The 18206-nt window shown below is 41.3% G+C and overlaps 2 protein-coding genes across 3 annotated transcripts; both read left to right on the top strand.

Annotated features, from left to right (window-relative positions):
- The first annotated feature begins 449 nt into the window (after positions 1-449).
- LOC135464915 (innexin unc-9-like) lies at positions 450-4286 on the top strand. 2 transcript variants are annotated; one of them, XM_064742488.1, is made up of 2 exons: positions 450-564; positions 2767-4286. In XM_064742488.1, coding segments are annotated over exons 1-2 (1200 nt in total). In that variant the 5' UTR covers positions 450-562; the 3' UTR covers positions 3965-4286. The 2 variants fall into 2 exon arrangements, with proteins under 2 accessions (XP_064598558.1, XP_064598557.1); XM_064742487.1 differs by lacking the exon at positions 450-564 and adding an exon at positions 1700-1760.
- Positions 4287-8673: 4387 nt separating this feature from the next.
- LOC135464486 (innexin unc-9-like) lies at positions 8674-17473 on the top strand. Its single transcript, XM_064741911.1, has 3 exons — positions 8674-8734; positions 9741-10934; positions 17131-17473. The coding sequence occupies exons 1-3, from the start codon at positions 8700-8702 to the stop codon at positions 17471-17473; spliced, it is 1572 nt and encodes a 523-aa protein (XP_064597981.1). The 5' UTR covers positions 8674-8699.
- The last annotated feature ends 733 nt before the right edge of the window (positions 17474-18206 follow it).

An 18206-nucleotide genomic window follows, 5' to 3' on the forward strand; every position in this document is an offset into this window, starting at 1 on the left:
TACTATATGTATATTTTCAAGTGCCTTTTTCTTTTTAAAGAAAAATCGAACCAAATATTGAAGACCATATTTACAACTAACTTTTCGGACTCTTCATCTGAACTTTATGTCGTTTTTACGTTTTCTCCACTTTTCAGTTTTAATGCCGTAATGTGGAAACTTTGTAGATGTTTTCATCAGTAGCTAGACTGAGCATGCAGTAAGTGCTGGTATACCCTATGTTTTCAGCAGATAAGCCTAAACTGTTGGATACAGGAAAACATGGCCTCTGGTGAAGGGCAGAAGGTCAGTGCAACCAATTCAGCGTCACTGCAGAAGTGTTGATACACTATCCCTCAACCACTCCCAGTTACCCCAGAATCCTCCCCAACCCTCACCCCACCAACGACCCAGTCTCCTCTGTTCACACATCAGTCCTCTCACACGGACCCCTGTGCGGTGTGCTTGCACTACTTACCACCCGCCACTTCGATCACACAAAGGCCGTCTTTGCAGAAGTTAACACCAAGAGCAGCTACACACTGGCAAGCAGATCAACGTCCCCCTGCACAAAAGTTCAAGGATGTAAGTATATTATTAATAAATTTTTGGTCTGCTCCTTTAAGTTGTTACCAAGCACAACTCTGCGTCGCAATTCCTTAACACTCTCAAGATCCACGTTACAAGGTTTCTTTCACTATAGTCACAAACTTCCATGTTAGTGAATCTACTACGGCAAACACCATACCCGATGTGGACCTCTCCGTTTGTCATCAGGGTCTAATTAAACATGCATGGTGATAAAATATCTCTATCTTAAGTCTGTCTTTTGTTGAAGTAATTTGCGCATAATCAAAATAAGCTTTGCTTATTCTCACAATATACTATGCTACAACACATAATGTTAGGTTTGATTTATTTCACTGATGTTTTACGCCATACTCAAGAATATTTCATTTATACGACGGCGGCCAGCTTTATGGTGGGAAGAAACCGGGCAGAGCCCGGGGAAAACCCACGGCCATCCGCAAACCTTCGGATTGCTGGGTTGCTGGCAAACCTTCCCAATTACGGCAATGTTACGTTTTAAAAGTCGGCATTAACTTAACTAGTCATGCATTAGTTACCAAGCACCTACAGGAGTAATAAACTTTGGTTGTGGATCATATACGCACTTGCCTCGGTTACCAAATGCTGGCCCTTTCTAAAATCAAATTTGCTGAATTTAAAACAATCTTAAAAGTTGTTTCATTCATGTCATTATGTTATTACCACAGAAGGTTAATGTTATGGACGATAAAATGTTACGCCAGCAAAAAAATTCTGTCGGAACAAAAAAGTCATAACAAGTTCATTACATACACATGTTGCCATACACAGACATCTTGACACGGTTTAGACACTTTATTAGAACATAACGTTATGTGTTGTGTGAGTGGGGATAGAGTAGATTGTGGGATTACAACAAAAAGGTTATGTCATCCAAGCGAGATTTCAGCGGAGGTTAAATACTTCTAATTATCCGTCATATACGGCAGGCATGTCAGTCCGAGACGTATACAGATGTATATATTGTCCACGCTGTAATCTGGTACCAAGCCGGATGTAGCAAAGAGTTCTGTTTAACCCAGCTAGAAATAACACAGCAGAAAGTCGAGTAAACCCCAGATGGCCCTGTGGCTTGTGCCTGCTTTATTAGAGCCACGTGTTTACAAGGTCAACTGGATTACCAAGCAGAGAAAATAAATGAGGCTATTTTCGCCTTGCAAAATCAAAGAAACGTGAGTGTCACTATAGAATTCTTAAACTCTAATCCTGTTTATGTGAATACACAATGGAGCTTTTTAAAAGAAATAAACGTAGACGACTAAACATTGAACTACATGGCTTAATATTTAGAAACACAAACTGCGATTTATTCTAGATCAACTCAAATTCTAGTGCTCAAAACAGATGGACTTCAGGCTTTTGCATTCTTTCCATTCCAAAAGAGTGCCGATGTGAATCCGTAACAAGAAACACGATTTCTGTACTTGATAGACACGATCAAATTTATCAGTTTCATCGTACTGTTTACCACAAGAATCCACATCTGCGGGACGCTGGTCAGTTTTACCGATAGAGGCAACAGCAGTGCCTGAGATAAACACCGGCCCTTTGGCAAGTTCTTGATTATTATTCCACATGTGACACACAGATATGCACATGATATTGTTAAACGTAGAGTGATATTGAACAAACCGTATGACAGTGCAAGGGAGGGTCGCTCACTGCTTATTGTCAGCAATTGACGTCAAAATTGCGATGCCATAGGCATTGCTGAAATAATTTTTAAAACATAGCAGAATAAACATAGCCTATAAAGTTTTGCAAGGAATCTACCTTTTCAGTCACTGCGACTTAAAAAGAAGTTATTTTATCTAGGCCACGTATTCATCATGCAGAATGATTTTGTCTTGAAGAAATTGATCATTTGAAAATGTTCCTTCTCCCCAAATCTGAATTGTCCTGAGATCGTCTGCCTCGATTATTGAATGCGTATGTTAGGAAAAGAATTGTACTGTAAAACTGCTGACTGCCACTGTTTGCAAGAATCCGTTTTAATTTCATACTTTATATTAGTTTCTTGATGATTCGACTCATTCCACTCTCTGTGTCAAATTTCCACATTCCCAATGAATATCAGCTAGAAAGAACAAGATTCTGGTCGCCTTTCTAACAGGCTAACATATTACAGGATCTTTAAAAAAAACTCTTTATAAAAGCAAGATTTCTTTCTTTTTACAGGTTTCGGAAAATCTTACCAGCGAAGAGAGCTGCTTACCTTGAATCAGGACAAGGAAGTGACGAGATGACAACTTCTCGTGCACACGTCATTTTCGCCATTCTCCTCGCCGCTCTAGCGGTTGTCACTGGATATCTGCAGTACTTTGCTAAACCGGCTCAGTGTTGGTCACCTCCAGAATTTACACAATCTATGGTGGATTACTCAAATTCGGTATGCTATTTTTCAAATCAGTACTATGTCCCGATAGATGACTTGCCTATCCCAGAGCCCATTCCTACGGCGCCACACACCAACTATTACAAATGGACACCGTTTGGACTTCTCTTTCTGTCTGTCCTCTATGTCATTCCGGAATTGGTTAAGAACATGGCTTCTAAGGTGTTCCAACTAAATCTTGGCAATATTCTCGAGCTTTCTCACCAAAGTGTCACGGGATCTGACGAGATAAGACTTGCAGCCATCAAGCAGCTTACAGCTGACCTTCAGTACAGATTGGACGGAAACAAATGGAAGTCAAAGAAGACAGGCTTTCTGCGATGTATTGCGAAAATATCACCGTCACTCACTCACTACATCTGGCTTGAGCAGTTTGCCGGAAAACTTTGCGTCCTCATCGGGTCTATTGTGCCAATCTACTTCCTATACAAATACCTGGGTCTAGATGTCAACTTTTATGACCAAGTCGTGAACAACAAGATGCCTAGTAACGAAACCTATTTTCCAGACCAAATACTCTGCGATCTTGCGATTCGTCGGTTTGGAAATATCGTCCGGTTCACACTACAGTGTCATGTGCCGGCCAATGACATGTTCAAGAGAATCAGTCTTCTTGTTGGTTTCTTGGCTCTTGTTGTGTCGTCTGTCAGCAGCAGTGACGTCATCTGTTCTCTTGTCGCTCGTCTCTTTGAGCCGAGAATCTGTACATACATCAAGAGACATATGAGCTTACTTACTGAGCAGGATACTAACCACGAAAACGAGGAGTGCCAAAACTTCACACAGCGTCACCTGGGGGCAGACGGTAAATACCTGCTCTGGCTGATCGGCCAGAGCTCCTCCGAGACCGTCGTCTGTCAAATTCTCTCCAGACTCTGGGCAACGTACAAAATCAAACGGAATGAGGAGAAACCGCCGCCATATTTTGCGGACAAGACACCTCTGTGTGGTAACCTAAACGCTGCATTTACTGACTGGTAAAATATCAAAGTAGATTGGCGGTACATGAATTTTTTGCTCGTTATGTTGTAAAAATACGCTAACAATACCATTTAAACTCCAACAATTGGCTCATAAGACACTATATAGGCCTATTACCCTCTTATACTTTTAATGACAGAATCATCGAGCACATCTTGGTGCTATTACTGCTCATAGTTCTCAACAGACTCAGTTGACTGCCAGATTGTCAGTACCGTTTAGGGAGAATAACTATGGAGTCATCCTTTAGAGATATTTGCAAGCAGTCATTACATGGCATTCTAAGTATTATTTGTCATCGTCATTACATTTTATAGACTTCTATTCTGCTAGTGTAATTATTATTAGTTTTTACGGGCTTTTTTCTCTCTCTATAACAAGAGTACATGTCAGTTCTATGACCGTTAACCTCAGTGTCAGACTCAGTTCCATTTATTTTTATGTGTTTGGGACCAAAATCACGACCAAGCAACCTGACCAACTGGGTCCACTAAAGAGGCAAAAAGACTAGGTTGGGAACTACTCACTTAATCCCAAATTTAGGATGTCGATGACAGTTAATGTCAGAAAAAAATAAAACAATCTATCGCAAATGTTAACTACATGCACTCTTCTGAATTAGTTCTACAGCGTTATTATCACGATACACAGTTATCCATGTAAGTGATAAATACCCCGATCACTTTCAATACACAGAAACAAGATATAAAATGACACCATGATGATTCGATTTTCTGAGGACTTTAGGGACCGCTTGAGTGGTGCGCTAATGGTTAGTGCCTCTATCTCGATGTCGGGAGACCGGGGATCAAACTCGAGTCGGGTAATACCAAAGACTTTAAAAATGATACTTGTTGCTGACTGGTTTGCCTCTCAGCACTAAGAGGTTAGGGAACATGCTCCCCTGGCCCGGTGTTAGTATAATGTGACAGAGTGGGGTGTCATGTCTGGTGTCTTTGGCATAATACTTCAGTGGCGGCAGCACTTTGACTCCATTGATTCGCCCTGTCAGAAGGAGACACAGCATTTGTACACACACCTACTGACTCCTGGTCGTCATACGACCGAAAAATGGTTAGTCCGACGTAAAATCCCAGGCATGCATCGATTCATTCTTAGCACTTTATCGGATATATGTGTACGAGATGGAGAAGGCATAAAAATTACAGTGAAAGAGCGCAAAAGGTTGTAAATATAATCTTCAATATTTTTTTTCGAATTTCTCCTTAAAGAGAAAAAGGCAGTTGAAAATATGTTTTGTATGGCTGGTATTTTGGACCAGCTCTTGGTATATATTATCTCTTTGTCATAATCTTATACATAAAGATGCAACACATGTTTTATAAATGTATTTGCCCAAGGGTTTGATATTTTCAGCTAACAAATGTGTTGAAAATCGATTTTGATCACATTTATATTTTTGATATATTCATATCAATATAACAATTCAGATTAAACGCATGCGTGTGTAGATATAAAGAACAAACGTATATCCAAAGAAGTTTATTAGACAAGCATCACATTCTTGGAACACTATTATGCAAAGACGATATATATGAAGAGGTGGTCCCAAAAATGTTTTTGAAAAAAATAAAAAAAATATATTAAAGATCTGATTTACAATTAAGTTTTCAGGCTCTTTCATCTAATTTTTTTTAAGTATACATGAGAGGTTGATCAGTCTCCCTGATGTGACGTTAGTAAATGCTCGCCATATTGGTAAAAAGAATATATCTGCAACAAATGGAAAGTTTCACAGAACGACAACGAGTGAGTCGTCCATCGATTATTTTCAAATATCACCCGATAACAAAGCCGTGGAACATGAAAAATACTCAGGGTTGAATCCACACCACGCGTGCCATGTGCCTGGGGGTCATATCTACATTACCTGATCTGCCTTGGCAGTTAAATGCCAGTGAAATGTAAAGTAAATATGGCAAAGACACAGTGAGTGACAAATTCGGACAGAAAATATGACTAGTCAAAGGTACCAGGTTCCTTGTGAAAGCACCACAGAGCCAGAATATATTCCACGTGTTGCCGCTGGTGACATTGTCCTGCGTGGTGCTATGTTTTCTATCCCGGCATAAAGGTCTCGCTCTATACACACCGACTCAAGACTCACATTTGTAAAGACGTGAGATACCTTATGCCAACCTAACAACCTCTCTCTACACACACACACGCCAGACTCTCTGAGATATCACTGCCCGACGTACCGGCCTCTCTCTATGTGCACGGGCTCCATACCCTCAGTTCTCAAGACCAGAGATATCACTGCCCGACGTACCGGCCTCTTTCTATGAACACAGACTCCATACCCTAAATAGTCAAAGCCGGAGATATCACTGCCCAACGCAATGGCCTACCTCCATGAACACAGACGCTAGACTGTCATTAGTTAAAGCTTAAGATAACATGTCCCGACCTCATGACCTTCACAGTCCTCTCTCTACACACCTGCTTACCTTCATTATCCTTAAAGAGTTTGTATGAGAAACACTTATGGGATGTTAACAGAAAGATTTGTCTCTTGCACTGATCACTTCTAATTTGTTTATTTACTCATTTGATTGGTGTTTTACGCCGCACTCAAGAATATTTAACTTATACGACGGCGGCCAGCATTATGGTGGGAGGAAACCGGGCAAAGCCCGGGCGAATTACACGATCATCCGCAGGTTGGTGGCAGTTGTACAGTTGTACTATATACAGTTAGTACAATTGCACTATAATAAACATCTACGTGTTTGTGGAATATTTTCACTCAATATCAACACAAAGTCATGTTTACTGGGCTATGCGTTTGTAATATGCACAGGATTACGATATTAACATTTCATACAATTACTAAAACAGGCACATTTCTTTTTTATGAATGAAAACTGTAACAGAATTGTGTTTCGGTGTGTAAACGAATTAGGCCAACGTCCTTCAGCACTTTTGGACTAACTTGATCGCCTGGGTTGGTGTAATTCCCTCTTGTTTCTCCATTGACACGATTACATCACAAAACATCATGGTACACAAGCCTATACACATTTTACCTCTCTACCCTCTACCTGTGTACATAATGGTTTAACTTACATTCTCACAGATATCACCCAGATAGAAAATAAATTCCCTTTTTTGACAATGCCTTTGTTTAGAGCGTTTAATTACTAGGAACCTGACTGGATGCGACGGATTATGCAGACTAGGTGCGGAGGCCGGTTTGTACAGGCTATAAGCATAGCCTGTATACAGGATACAGGAAAACATGGCCTCTGGTATAGGGCAGAATGTCAGTGCAGCCGGTTCAGCGTCACTGCACAAGTGCTGATACACTATCCCTCAACCACTCCCAGTTACCCCAGAATCCTCCCCAACCCTCACCCCACCAACGACCCAGTCTCCTCTGTTCACACATCAGTCCTCTCACACGGACCCCTGTGCGGTGTGCTTGCACTACTTACCACCCGTCACTTCGATCACACAAAGGCCGTCTTTGCAGAAGTTGACACCAAGAGCAGCTACACACTGGCAAGCAGATCAACGTCCCCCTGCACAAAAGTTCAAGGATGTAAGTATATTATTAATAAATTTTTGGTCTGCTCCTTTAAGTTGTTACCAAGCACAACTCTGCGTCGCAATTCCTTAACACTCTCAAGATCCACGTTATAAGGTTTCTTTCACTATAGTCACAAACTTCCATGTTAATGAATCTACTACGGCAAACACCATACCCGATGTGGACCTCTCCGTTTGTCATCAGGGTCTAATTAAACATGCATGGTGATAACAAAATCTCTATCTTAAGTCTGTCTTTTGTTGAAGTAATTTGCACATAATCAAAATAAGCTTTGCTTATTCTCACAATATACTATGCTACAACACATAATGTTAGGTTTGATTTATTTATTTATTTCACTGATGTTTTACGCCATACTCAAGAATATTTCATTTATACGACGGCGGCCAGCTTTATGGTGGGAAGAAACCGGGCAGAGCCCGGGGAAAACCCAAGGCCATCCGCAAACCTTCGGATTGCTGGGTTGCTGGCAAACCTTCCCAATTACGGCAATGTTACGTTTTAAAAGTCGGCATTAACTTAACTAGTCATGCATTAGTTACCAAGCACCTACAGGAGTAATAAACTTTGGTTGTGGATCATATACGCACTTGCCTCAGTTACCAAATGCTGTCCCTTTCTAAAATCAAATTTGCTGAATTTAAAACAATCTTAAAAGTTGTTTAATTCATGTCATTATGTTATTACCACAGAAGGTTAATGTTATGGACGATAAAATGTTACGCCAGCAAAGAAAATCTGTCAGAACAAAAAAGTAATAACAAGTTCATTACATACACATGTTGCCATACACAGACATCTTGACACGGTTTAGATACTTTTTTTGAACATAACGTTATGTGTTGTGTGAGTGGGGATAGAGTAGATTGTGGGATTACAACAAAAAGGTTATGTCATCCGCGCGAGATTTCAGCGGAGGTTAAATACTTCTAATTATCCGTCATATACGGCAGGCAGGTCAGTCCGAGACGTATACAGATGTATATGTTGTCCACGCTGTAATCTGGTACCAAGCCGGATGTAGCAAAGAGTTCTGTTTAACCCAGCTAGAAATAACACAGCAGAAAGTCGAGTAAACCCCAGATGGCCCTGTGGCTTGTGCCTGCTTTATTAGAGCCACGTGTTTACAAGGTCAACTGGATTACCAAGCAGAGAAAATAAATGAGGCTATTTTCGCCTTGCAAAATCAAAGAAACGTGAGTGTCACTATAGAATTCTTAAACTCTAATCCTGTTTATGTGAATACACAATGGAGCTTTTTAAAAGAAATAAACGTAGACGACTAAACATTGAACTACATGGCTTAATATTTAGAAACACAAACTGCGATTTATTCTAGATCAACTCAAATTCTAGTGCTCAAAACAGATGGACTTCAGGCTTTTGCATTCTTTCCATTCCAAAAGAGTGCCGATGTGAATCCGTAACAAGAAACACGATTTCTGTACTTGATAGACACGATCAAATTTATCAGTTTCATCGTACTGTTTACCACAAGAATCCACATCTGCGGGACGCTGGTCAGTTTTACCGATAGAGGCAACAGCAGTGCCTGAGATAAACACCGGCCCTTTGGCAAGTTCTTGATTATTATTCCACATGTGACACACAGATATGCACATGATATTGTTAAACGTAGAGTGATATTGAACAAACCGTATGACAGTGCAAGGGAGGGTCGCTCACTGCTTATTGTCAGCAATTGACGTCAAAATTGCGATGCCATAGGCATTGCTGAAATAATTTTTAAAACATAGCAGAATAAACATAGCCTATAAAGTTTTGCAAGGAATCTACCTTTTCAGTCACTGCGACTTAAAAAGAAGTTATTTTATCTAGGCCACGTATTCATCATGCAGAATGATTTTGTCTTGAAGAAATTGATCATTTGAAAATGTTCCTTCTCCCCAAATCTGAATTGTCCTGAGATCGTCTGCCTCGATTATTGAATGCGTATGTTAGGAAAAGAATTGTACTGTAAAACTGCTGACTGCCACTGTTTGCAAGAATCCGTTTTAATTTCATACTTTATATTAGTTTCTTGATGATTCGACTCATTCCACTCTCTGTGTCAAATTTCCACATTCCCAATGAATATCAGCTAGAAAGAACAAGATTCTGGTCGCCTTTCTAACAGGCTAACATATTACAGGATCTTTAAAAAAAACTCTTTATAAAAGCAAGATTTCTTTCTTTTTACAGGTTTCGGAAAATCTTACCAGCGAAGAGAGCTGCTTACCTTGAATCAGGACAAGGAAGTGACGAGATGACAACTTCTCGTGCACACGTCATTTTCGCCATTCTCCTCGCCGCTCTAGCGGTTGTCACTGGATATCTGCAGTACTTTGCTAAACCGGCTCAGTGTTGGTCACCTCCAGAATTTACACAATCTATGGTGGATTACTCAAATTCGGTATGCTATTTTTCAAATCAGTACTATGTCCCGATAGATGACTTGCCTATCCCAGAGCCCATTCCTACGGCGCCACACACCAACTATTACAAATGGACACCGTTTGGACTTCTCTTTCTGTCTGTCCTCTATGTCATTCCGGAATTGGTTAAGAACATGGCTTCTAAGGTGTTCCAACTAAATCTTGGCAATATTCTCGAGCTTTCTCACCAAAGTGTCACGGGATCTGACGAGATAAGACTTGCAGCCATCAAGCAGCTTACAGCTGACCTTCAGTACAGATTGGACGGAAACAAATGGAAGTCAAAGAAGACAGGCTTTCTGCGATGTATTGCGAAAATATCACCGTCACTCACTCACTACATCTGGCTTGAGCAGTTTGCCGGAAAACTTTGCGTCCTCATCGGGTCTATTGTGCCAATCTACTTCCTATACAAATACCTGGGTCTAGATGTCAACTTTTATGACCAAGTCGTGAACAACAAGATGCCTAGCAACGAAACCTATTTTCCAGACCAAATACTCTGCGATTTTGCGATTCGTCGGTTTGGAAATATCATCCGGTTCACAGTACAGTGTCATGTGCCGGCCAATGATATGTTCAAGAGAATCAGTCTTCTTATTGGTTTCTTGGCTCTTGTTGTGTCGTCTGTCAGCAGCAGTGACGTCATCTGTTCTCTTGTCGCTCGTCTCTTTGAGCCGAGAACCTGTACATACATCAAGAGACATATGAGCTTACTTACTGAGCAGGATACTAACCACGAAAACGAGGAGTGCCAAAACTTCACAGAGCGTCACCTGGGGGCAGACGGTAAATACCTGCTCTGGCTGATCGGCCAGAGCTCCTCCGAGACCGTCGTCTGTCAAATTCTCTCCAGACTCTGGGCAGCGTACAAAACCAAATCGATTGAGGATAATCCGCCGCCATATTTTGCGGACAAGACACCTCTGTGTGGTAACCTAAACGCTGCATTTACTGACTGGTAAAATATCAAAGTAGATTGGCGGTACATGAATTTTTTGCTCGTTATGTTGTAAAAATACGCTAACAATACCATTTAAACTCCAACAATTGGCTCATAAGACACTATATAGGCCTATTGCCCTCTTATACTTTTAATGACAGAATCATCGAGCACATCTTGGTGCTATTACTGCTCATAGTTCTCAACAGACTCAGTTGACTGCCAGATTGTCAGTACCGTTTAGGGAGAATAACTATGGAGTCATCCTTTAGAGATATTTGCATGCAGCCAGTGCAAACATGGCATTCTAAGTATTATTTGTCATCGTCATTATATTTTATAGACTTCTATTCTGCTAATGTAATTATTATTAGTTTTTACGGGCTTTTTTCTCTCTCTATAACAAGAATATATGTCAGTTCTATGACCGGGAACCTCAGTGTCAGGCTCAGTTCCATTTATTTTTATGTGTTTGTGACCAAAATCACGACCAAGCAACCTGACCAACTGGATCCACTAAAGAGGCAAAAAGACTAGGTTGGGAACTACTCATTGAATCCCAAATTTCGGACGTCGATGACAGCTAATGTCAGAAAAAAATAAAACAATCTATCGCAAATGTTAACTACATGCACTCTTCTGAATTAGTTCTACAGCGTTCTTATCACGATACACAGTTATCCATGTAAGTGATAACTACCCCGATCACTTTCAATACACAGCAACAAGATATAAAACGACACCATGATGATTCGATTTTCTAAGGACTTTAGGGACCGCTTGAGTGGTGCACTAATGATTAGTGCCTCTACCACGATGTCGGGAGACCGGGGATCAAACTCGAGTCGGGTAATACCAAAGACTTTAAAAATGATACTTGTTGCTGACTGGTTTGCCTCTCAGCACTAAGAGGTTAGGGAACATGCTCCGCTGGCTCGGTGTTAGGATAATGTGACAGAGTAGGGTGTCATGTCCGGTGTCTTTGGCATAATACTTCAGTGGCGGCAGCACTTTGACTCCATTGATTCGCCCTGTCAGAAGGAGACACAGCATTTGTACACACACCTACTGACTCCTGGTCGTCATACGACCGAAAAATGGTTAGTCCGACGTAAAATCCCAGGCATGCATCGATTCATTCTAAGCACTTTATCGGATATATGTGTACGAGATGGAGAAATTATACTGAAATAGCGCAAAAGGTTGTAAATATGATCTTCAATATTTTTTTTCGAATTTCTCCTTAAAGAGAAAAAGGCAGTTGAAAATATGTTTTGTATGGCGTTTATTTTGGACCAGCTATTGCTATATATTATCTCTATGTCATAATCTTATACATAAAGATGCAACACATGTTTAATAAATGTATTTGCCCAAGGGTTTGATATTTTCAGCTAACAAATGTGTGGAAAATCGATTTTGATCACATTTATATTTTTGATATATTCATAAATATTATAATAATTCAGATTAAAGCATGCGTGTGTAGATATAAAGAACAAACGTATATCCAAAGAAGTTTATTAGACACGCATCACATTCTTGGAACACTATTATGCAAAGACGATATATATGAACGGGTGGTCCCAAAAATGTTTTTGAAAAAATAAAAAAAAATTATTAAAGATCTGATTTACAATTAAGTTTTCAGGCTCTTTCATCTAATTTTTTTTAAGTATACATGAGAGGTTGATCAGTCTCCTTGACGTGACGTTAGTAAATGCTTGCCATATTGGTAAAAAGAATATATCTGCAACAAATGGAAAGTTTCACAGAACGACAACGAGTGAGTTGTCCATCGATTATTTTCAAAAATCACCCGATAACAAAGCCGTGGAACATGAAAAATACTCAGGGTTGAATCCACACCACGCGTGCCATGTGCCTGGGGGTCATATCTACATTACCTGATCTGCCTTGGCAGTTAAATGCCAGTGAAATGTAAAGTAAATATGGCAAAGACACAGTGAGTGACAAATTCGGACAGAAAATATGACTAGTCAAAGGTACCAGGTTCCTTGTGAAAGCACCACAGAGCCAGAATATATTCCACGTGTTGCCGCTGGTGACATTGTCCTGCGTGGTGCTATGTTTTCTATCCCGGCATAAAGGTCTCGCTCTATACACACCGACTCAAGACTCACATTTGTGAAGACGTGAGATACCTTATGCCAACCTAACAACCTCTCTCTACACACACACACGCCAGACTCTCTGAGATATCACTGCCCGACCTACCGGCCTCTCTCTATGCGCACGGACTCCATACCCTCAGTTCTCAAGACCAGAGATATCACTGCCCGGCGTACCGGCCTCTTTCTATGAACACAGACTCCATACCCTAAATAGTCAAAGCCGGAGATATCACTGCCCGACACAACGGCCTCTCTCTATGCGCACGGACTCCATACCCTCAGTTCTCAAGACCAGAGATATCACTGCCCGACGTACAGGCCTCTCTCTATGAACACAGACTCCATACCCTCACTACTCAAGACCAGAGATATCACTGCCCGACGTACCGGCCTCTCTCTATAAACACAGACTCCATACCCTAAATAAGCCGGAGATATCACTGCCCAACTCAACGGCCTACCTCCATGAACACAGACGCTAGACTGTCATTAGTTAAAGCGTAAGATAACATGTCCCGACCTCATGACCTTCACTGTTCTCTCTCTACACACCTGCCTGCCTTTTTCATTATTCTTAAAGAGTTTGTATCAGAAACACTAAAGGGATGTCAACAGAAAGATCTGTCTCTTGCACTGATCACTTCTAATTTGTTTATTTACTCATTTGATTGGTGTTTTACGCCGCACTCAAGAATATTTAACTTATACGACGGCGGCCAGCATTATGGTGGGAGGAAACCGGGCAAAGCCCGGGCGAATTACACGATCATCCGCAGGTTGGTGACAGTTGTACAGTTGTACTATATACAGTTAGTACAATGGCACTATAATAAACATCTACGTGTTTGTGGAATATTTTCACTTAATATCAACACAAAGTCATGTTTACTGGGCTATGCGTTTGTAATATGCACAGGATTACGATATTAACATTTCACACAATTACTAAAACAGGCACATTGCTTTTTTATGAATGAAAAGTGTAACAGAAATGTGTTTCGGTGTGTAAACGAGTTAGGCCAACGTCCGTCAGCATTTTTGGACTAACTTGATCGCCTGGGTTGGTGTAATTCCCTCTTGTTTCTCCATTGACACGATTACAAAACATCATGGTACACAAACAGATACACATTTTACCTCTCTACCCTCTACCTGTGTACATAATGGTTTAACTTACATTCTCACATATATCACCCAGATAGAAAATAAATTCCCTTTTTTGACAATGCCTTTGTTTAGAGCGTTTAATTACTAGGAACCTGACTGGATGCGGCGGATTATGCAGACTAGGTGCGGAGGCCGGTTTATAAAGGCTATGTGCAGCGGTGGGTTTATACTGACGAAATGCATCGGCCGATTTATGCAGATTAGGCACGGCGGTTTGTATAGAGCTGCACCGGCGTATTGATAGAGACTAGGTGCATAGACTGTTTTATGCAGATTAGGCACTTTGTCTTACGCAAACTAGGTGCTGCTTCCGGTTTATGTAGGTTAGATGCTGCGGCCGGTTTACACAGGATAGGTGGCCGGTTTATACAGATTACGCACCGTGGTTTATTTAAACTAAGTTCAGCGGCCGGTTTATTCAGATTAGCCACTATGTTTTATGCAAACTAGGTGATGCGCTTGGTTTATGATAGCTATGTGCAAAAGTAGGTTAAAGCAGACTAGGGTTAGCGACCTGTTTATGCAAACTAAGTGTGGCGGCCGTTTTATACAGGTTAGGTTAGGTTAGGTTTATGCAGAATGGGCACAGACTGTGCAGCAATTGGTTTATGCAGACTATAAGCAGAATGTGCAGCGACTGGTTTATGCAGACTAGGAGCACCGGCCGGTTTATGCACTCTAGCTGCACCAGCGGGCTTATACAGGTTAGGTGAAGCGAGCGGTTTATGCAGACCAGATGCTTTTTCCGGATTATGCAGACTACATGCATCGGTTGCTTTATGCTGATTAAGTGCGGCGGCCGGTGTACGCGCATTAGGCATTGTGGTTTATGCAGACTATGAGCGGCAACCGGTTTATACAGACTATTTGCGTCGGCCGGTTTATGCGGATTAGGCACTTTGGTTTATGCAGACTATGTGCGGCGACCAGTTTATGCAGACTATTTGTGTCTGTAAATAGGGCGCCTTTTAAATGTTAAACGACATAACCCGTTACCACACTTCTTTCAGTCCTCAAATCCCGCCTCAAATATTTGTTGACTCAAACCTTATAAGGTATACGCTATATCCGTGTTAGAAACATTGGAAGCTGTATACTATGCCGAGTGCCAGTCTGTACGTGGGCCTCTATGCCTGTGTACCTGTGATCTCACGTTTCATAGAGCTGCAATGCAAACATAAAGGATTTACTTGAACCTTGTGTTCAGATCAAGTAAAAGTGGATCCACACAAGTCTGGGAACGTATCAAATACTCATGCAGTGTCCGTTAAAATAATTCTTATATGTCACATGATGTAACTCGAATTGTCCCAGTATTCCACAGTTGGTTATAGGGCCCGTCGGCTGAGGTTGTCATATCCGTTTAAAACGAAAACAGACAAAGGCCTGGATTACTCCAGGCAATAAGTGACAAGTCATTACAGAGAGCAGCTGTTAAGTTACACATGCGCAGTTTTTCCAGGCTTTGCCTGAAAAAAAAAGAGGGAAAGAGCACTGAGTGGATATTGCCACATAGCTTGTTCAACTTTCAATGCCTGTACTGCCATTTTGTACATAGTTACAATATATGAGAAGTTTATGTGATTTTGGTAGGACTGAAAGTTTAGCCCTCTGTTGCTGTTGCTACAGTCCCGCCCCTCCCTCCTGGAGACTACCAAACTAACAAAATGCTGTGACTTCATTTTCAGTCACCACAACTCAAAATCCTTGAGTGTGTTGGGGGTGGGGGGGTGGCTCCGTGGCTCAGTGGGTTAGCACTCTAGCACAGAGTGATGACCCAGTAGCCTCTCACCAACGCGGTCACTGTGAGTTCAAGTCAAGCTCATGCTGGCTTCCTCTCCGGGCGTAAGTGGGAAGGTCTGAAGCAACCTGCGGATGGCCTAAAACACCAATCAAATAAATATATATATATAAACGTTGGTCATTCAAGGTTGAAGCGAAAAGTGCAAGCTGCATGTCGTAGTATGACATGGTACCCAAGGAACCAAGGCAATTAAGGGAACTTTTCAAATTACTAAACATTAACAAGGACTTGATTGTGTTATTTTCGAAATGTTTGATTCTCCGTATCAAATTTCCACTTTCCCAATGAAAGTCCGTCGAAGAGAATAAGATTCCCCGCAATATTATAAGAGATTCCAAAAACTCTATATAAACGCAAGATTTCTTCTCTCTATAGGTTTCGGGAAATTTTACCAGCGAAGAGAGTTATCTCCCGTGAATCAGGACACCGAAGTGACGAAATGGTAACTTCTCGCGTACATTTTCACTATTTTGCTCGCCGTCCCAGCAGTTATCACTGGATATCTGCAGTACTTTGCTAAACCGGTTCAGTGTTGGTCACCTCCAGAATTTACACAATCCATGGTGGATATCTCTAATTAGGTGTGCTTTCAGATCAGTACTATATTATCCCCATAAATAACATACCTATCCCAGGACCCATTCCTACGGCGCCACACACCAACTAATAGACACCGTTTGAACTTCTCTTTCTGTCTGTCCTCTATGTCATTCCGGAATTGGTTAAGAAAATGGCTTCTAAAATGTTCAGTGTCAACCTTCCCAATATTTTGGAGCGTTCTGACCAATGTGTCACGTCATCTTACGAGACAAGCAGCTTACCGCTGACCTTCAGTACAGACTGGACGAAAACGAAAGGATATCAACGGAGACAGGCTTTCGGCGATGTATGATGAAAATATCGCCATCACTCCCACTCTATGTCTGGCTTGAGCGGTTTGCCGGAAAACTTTGCTTCCTCGTCGGATCTTGTGTGGCAGTCTACTTGCTCTACAAATACCTGGGTCTAGATTTCAACTTTTATGACCAAATCTTGAACAACGAGCTGACATGTTCGAGAGAATCAGTCTTCTTGTTGGTTTCTTGGCTTTCGTCGTATCGTCTGTCAGCAGCAGTGACTTCATCTGTTGTCTCGTCGCTCGTCTGTTTGAGCCGAGAACCTGTACGTACGTCAAGAAACATATGAGTTTTGTCAATGACCAAGATACTAACCTCGACGACGAGGAGTACCAAAACTTCACAGAGCGTTACCTAAGGGCAGATGGGATGTACCTGCTCTGGCTGATCGGCCAGAACTCCTCCGACACCGTCGTCTGTCAGGTTCTCCTCAGACTCTGGGCAGCGTACAAAACCAAACGGATTGAGGAGAAACCCGCACTAAAACCGCCGCCATATTTTGTTGACGATACACCTCTCTGTGGAAAAATGAATGATGGTTTTACCGACTGTTGAGATACCAGGAAATGGATTTTGCAAAATAATAAATCTGCAGCAAGAAGTTAACGAAAGGCTTTAAATTCATCCTGTAAAATAGAATGATATCTGTTCTTCTCAACTCATCTGGGTGACAAACTTTTCCCGGGAAATTAACATCACACTTAAGACTAATTGGGTCCACACAGTTTGTGAAATCTTTAATCTTTAATGTTGTTCGTCTGTATTTCTGTATTCTCTTAAGGCACTCAGCAAACTCACAATCACATTGACGTGTCGTCCGAGAATGGTGAGGTTTAACACAGTGTGGAATCAGCGTTCTTGTTTGCGAAATGTTCCCAATTCATTTAGTTATTGTAGAATGAAATTTACTTCAACAATGAAGTGGATTGTTTTTGTTGTGTGTCTTGTTAACTGATAACATCAATGTTAGCATGAAATTTGTTCTTAACAATCGCTCATTCTGGACAAAAATGTGATTCATACCAGGTATATATTTAATTAAATGTTTTGGTAGCTGTAACTTCCTTGGATGGTGGTAGCGGGAGTGCCTTGTGTAAAACTACCGGCATTTAGCATGCTACTAACGACATTTCCCGCGTGTGACGTATCGATATGGACCCTGCACCCTATGTGACGTAGGGATTGAAAGACGAGCGTCTTAAGCCTTTGGCTATGATTCTCTTTCTATCAGACACATACTTTTGGTCTTCCTGTCCCTAAGGACACAAGCTTTTAGGGATTGTCAAAA

The sequence above is a fragment of the Liolophura sinensis genome, chromosome 4, assembly GCF_032854445.1.
Source record: "Liolophura sinensis isolate JHLJ2023 chromosome 4, CUHK_Ljap_v2, whole genome shotgun sequence".
Lineage (NCBI taxonomy): Eukaryota > Metazoa > Mollusca > Polyplacophora > Chitonida > Chitonidae > Liolophura > Liolophura sinensis.

Excerpts from the sequence above, each read along its gene's own strand:
- LOC135464915 (XM_064742487.1), top strand. The coding sequence starts at position 1,726 with ATGAGGCTATTTTCGCCTTGCAAAATCAAAGAAAC. Across the intron at positions 1,761-2,766 it reads CCTTGCAAAATCAAAGAAAC|GTTTCGGAAAATCTTACCAG; the intron begins GTGAGTGTCACT and ends TTCTTTTTACAG.
- LOC135464486 (XM_064741911.1), top strand. The coding sequence starts at position 8,700 with ATGAGGCTATTTTCGCCTTGCAAAATCAAAGAAAC. Across the intron at positions 8,735-9,740 it reads CCTTGCAAAATCAAAGAAAC|GTTTCGGAAAATCTTACCAG; the intron begins GTGAGTGTCACT and ends TTCTTTTTACAG. Across the intron at positions 10,935-17,130 it reads AACGCTGCATTTACTGACTG|CAGCAGTGACTTCATCTGTT; the intron begins GTAAAATATCAA and ends ATCGTCTGTCAG.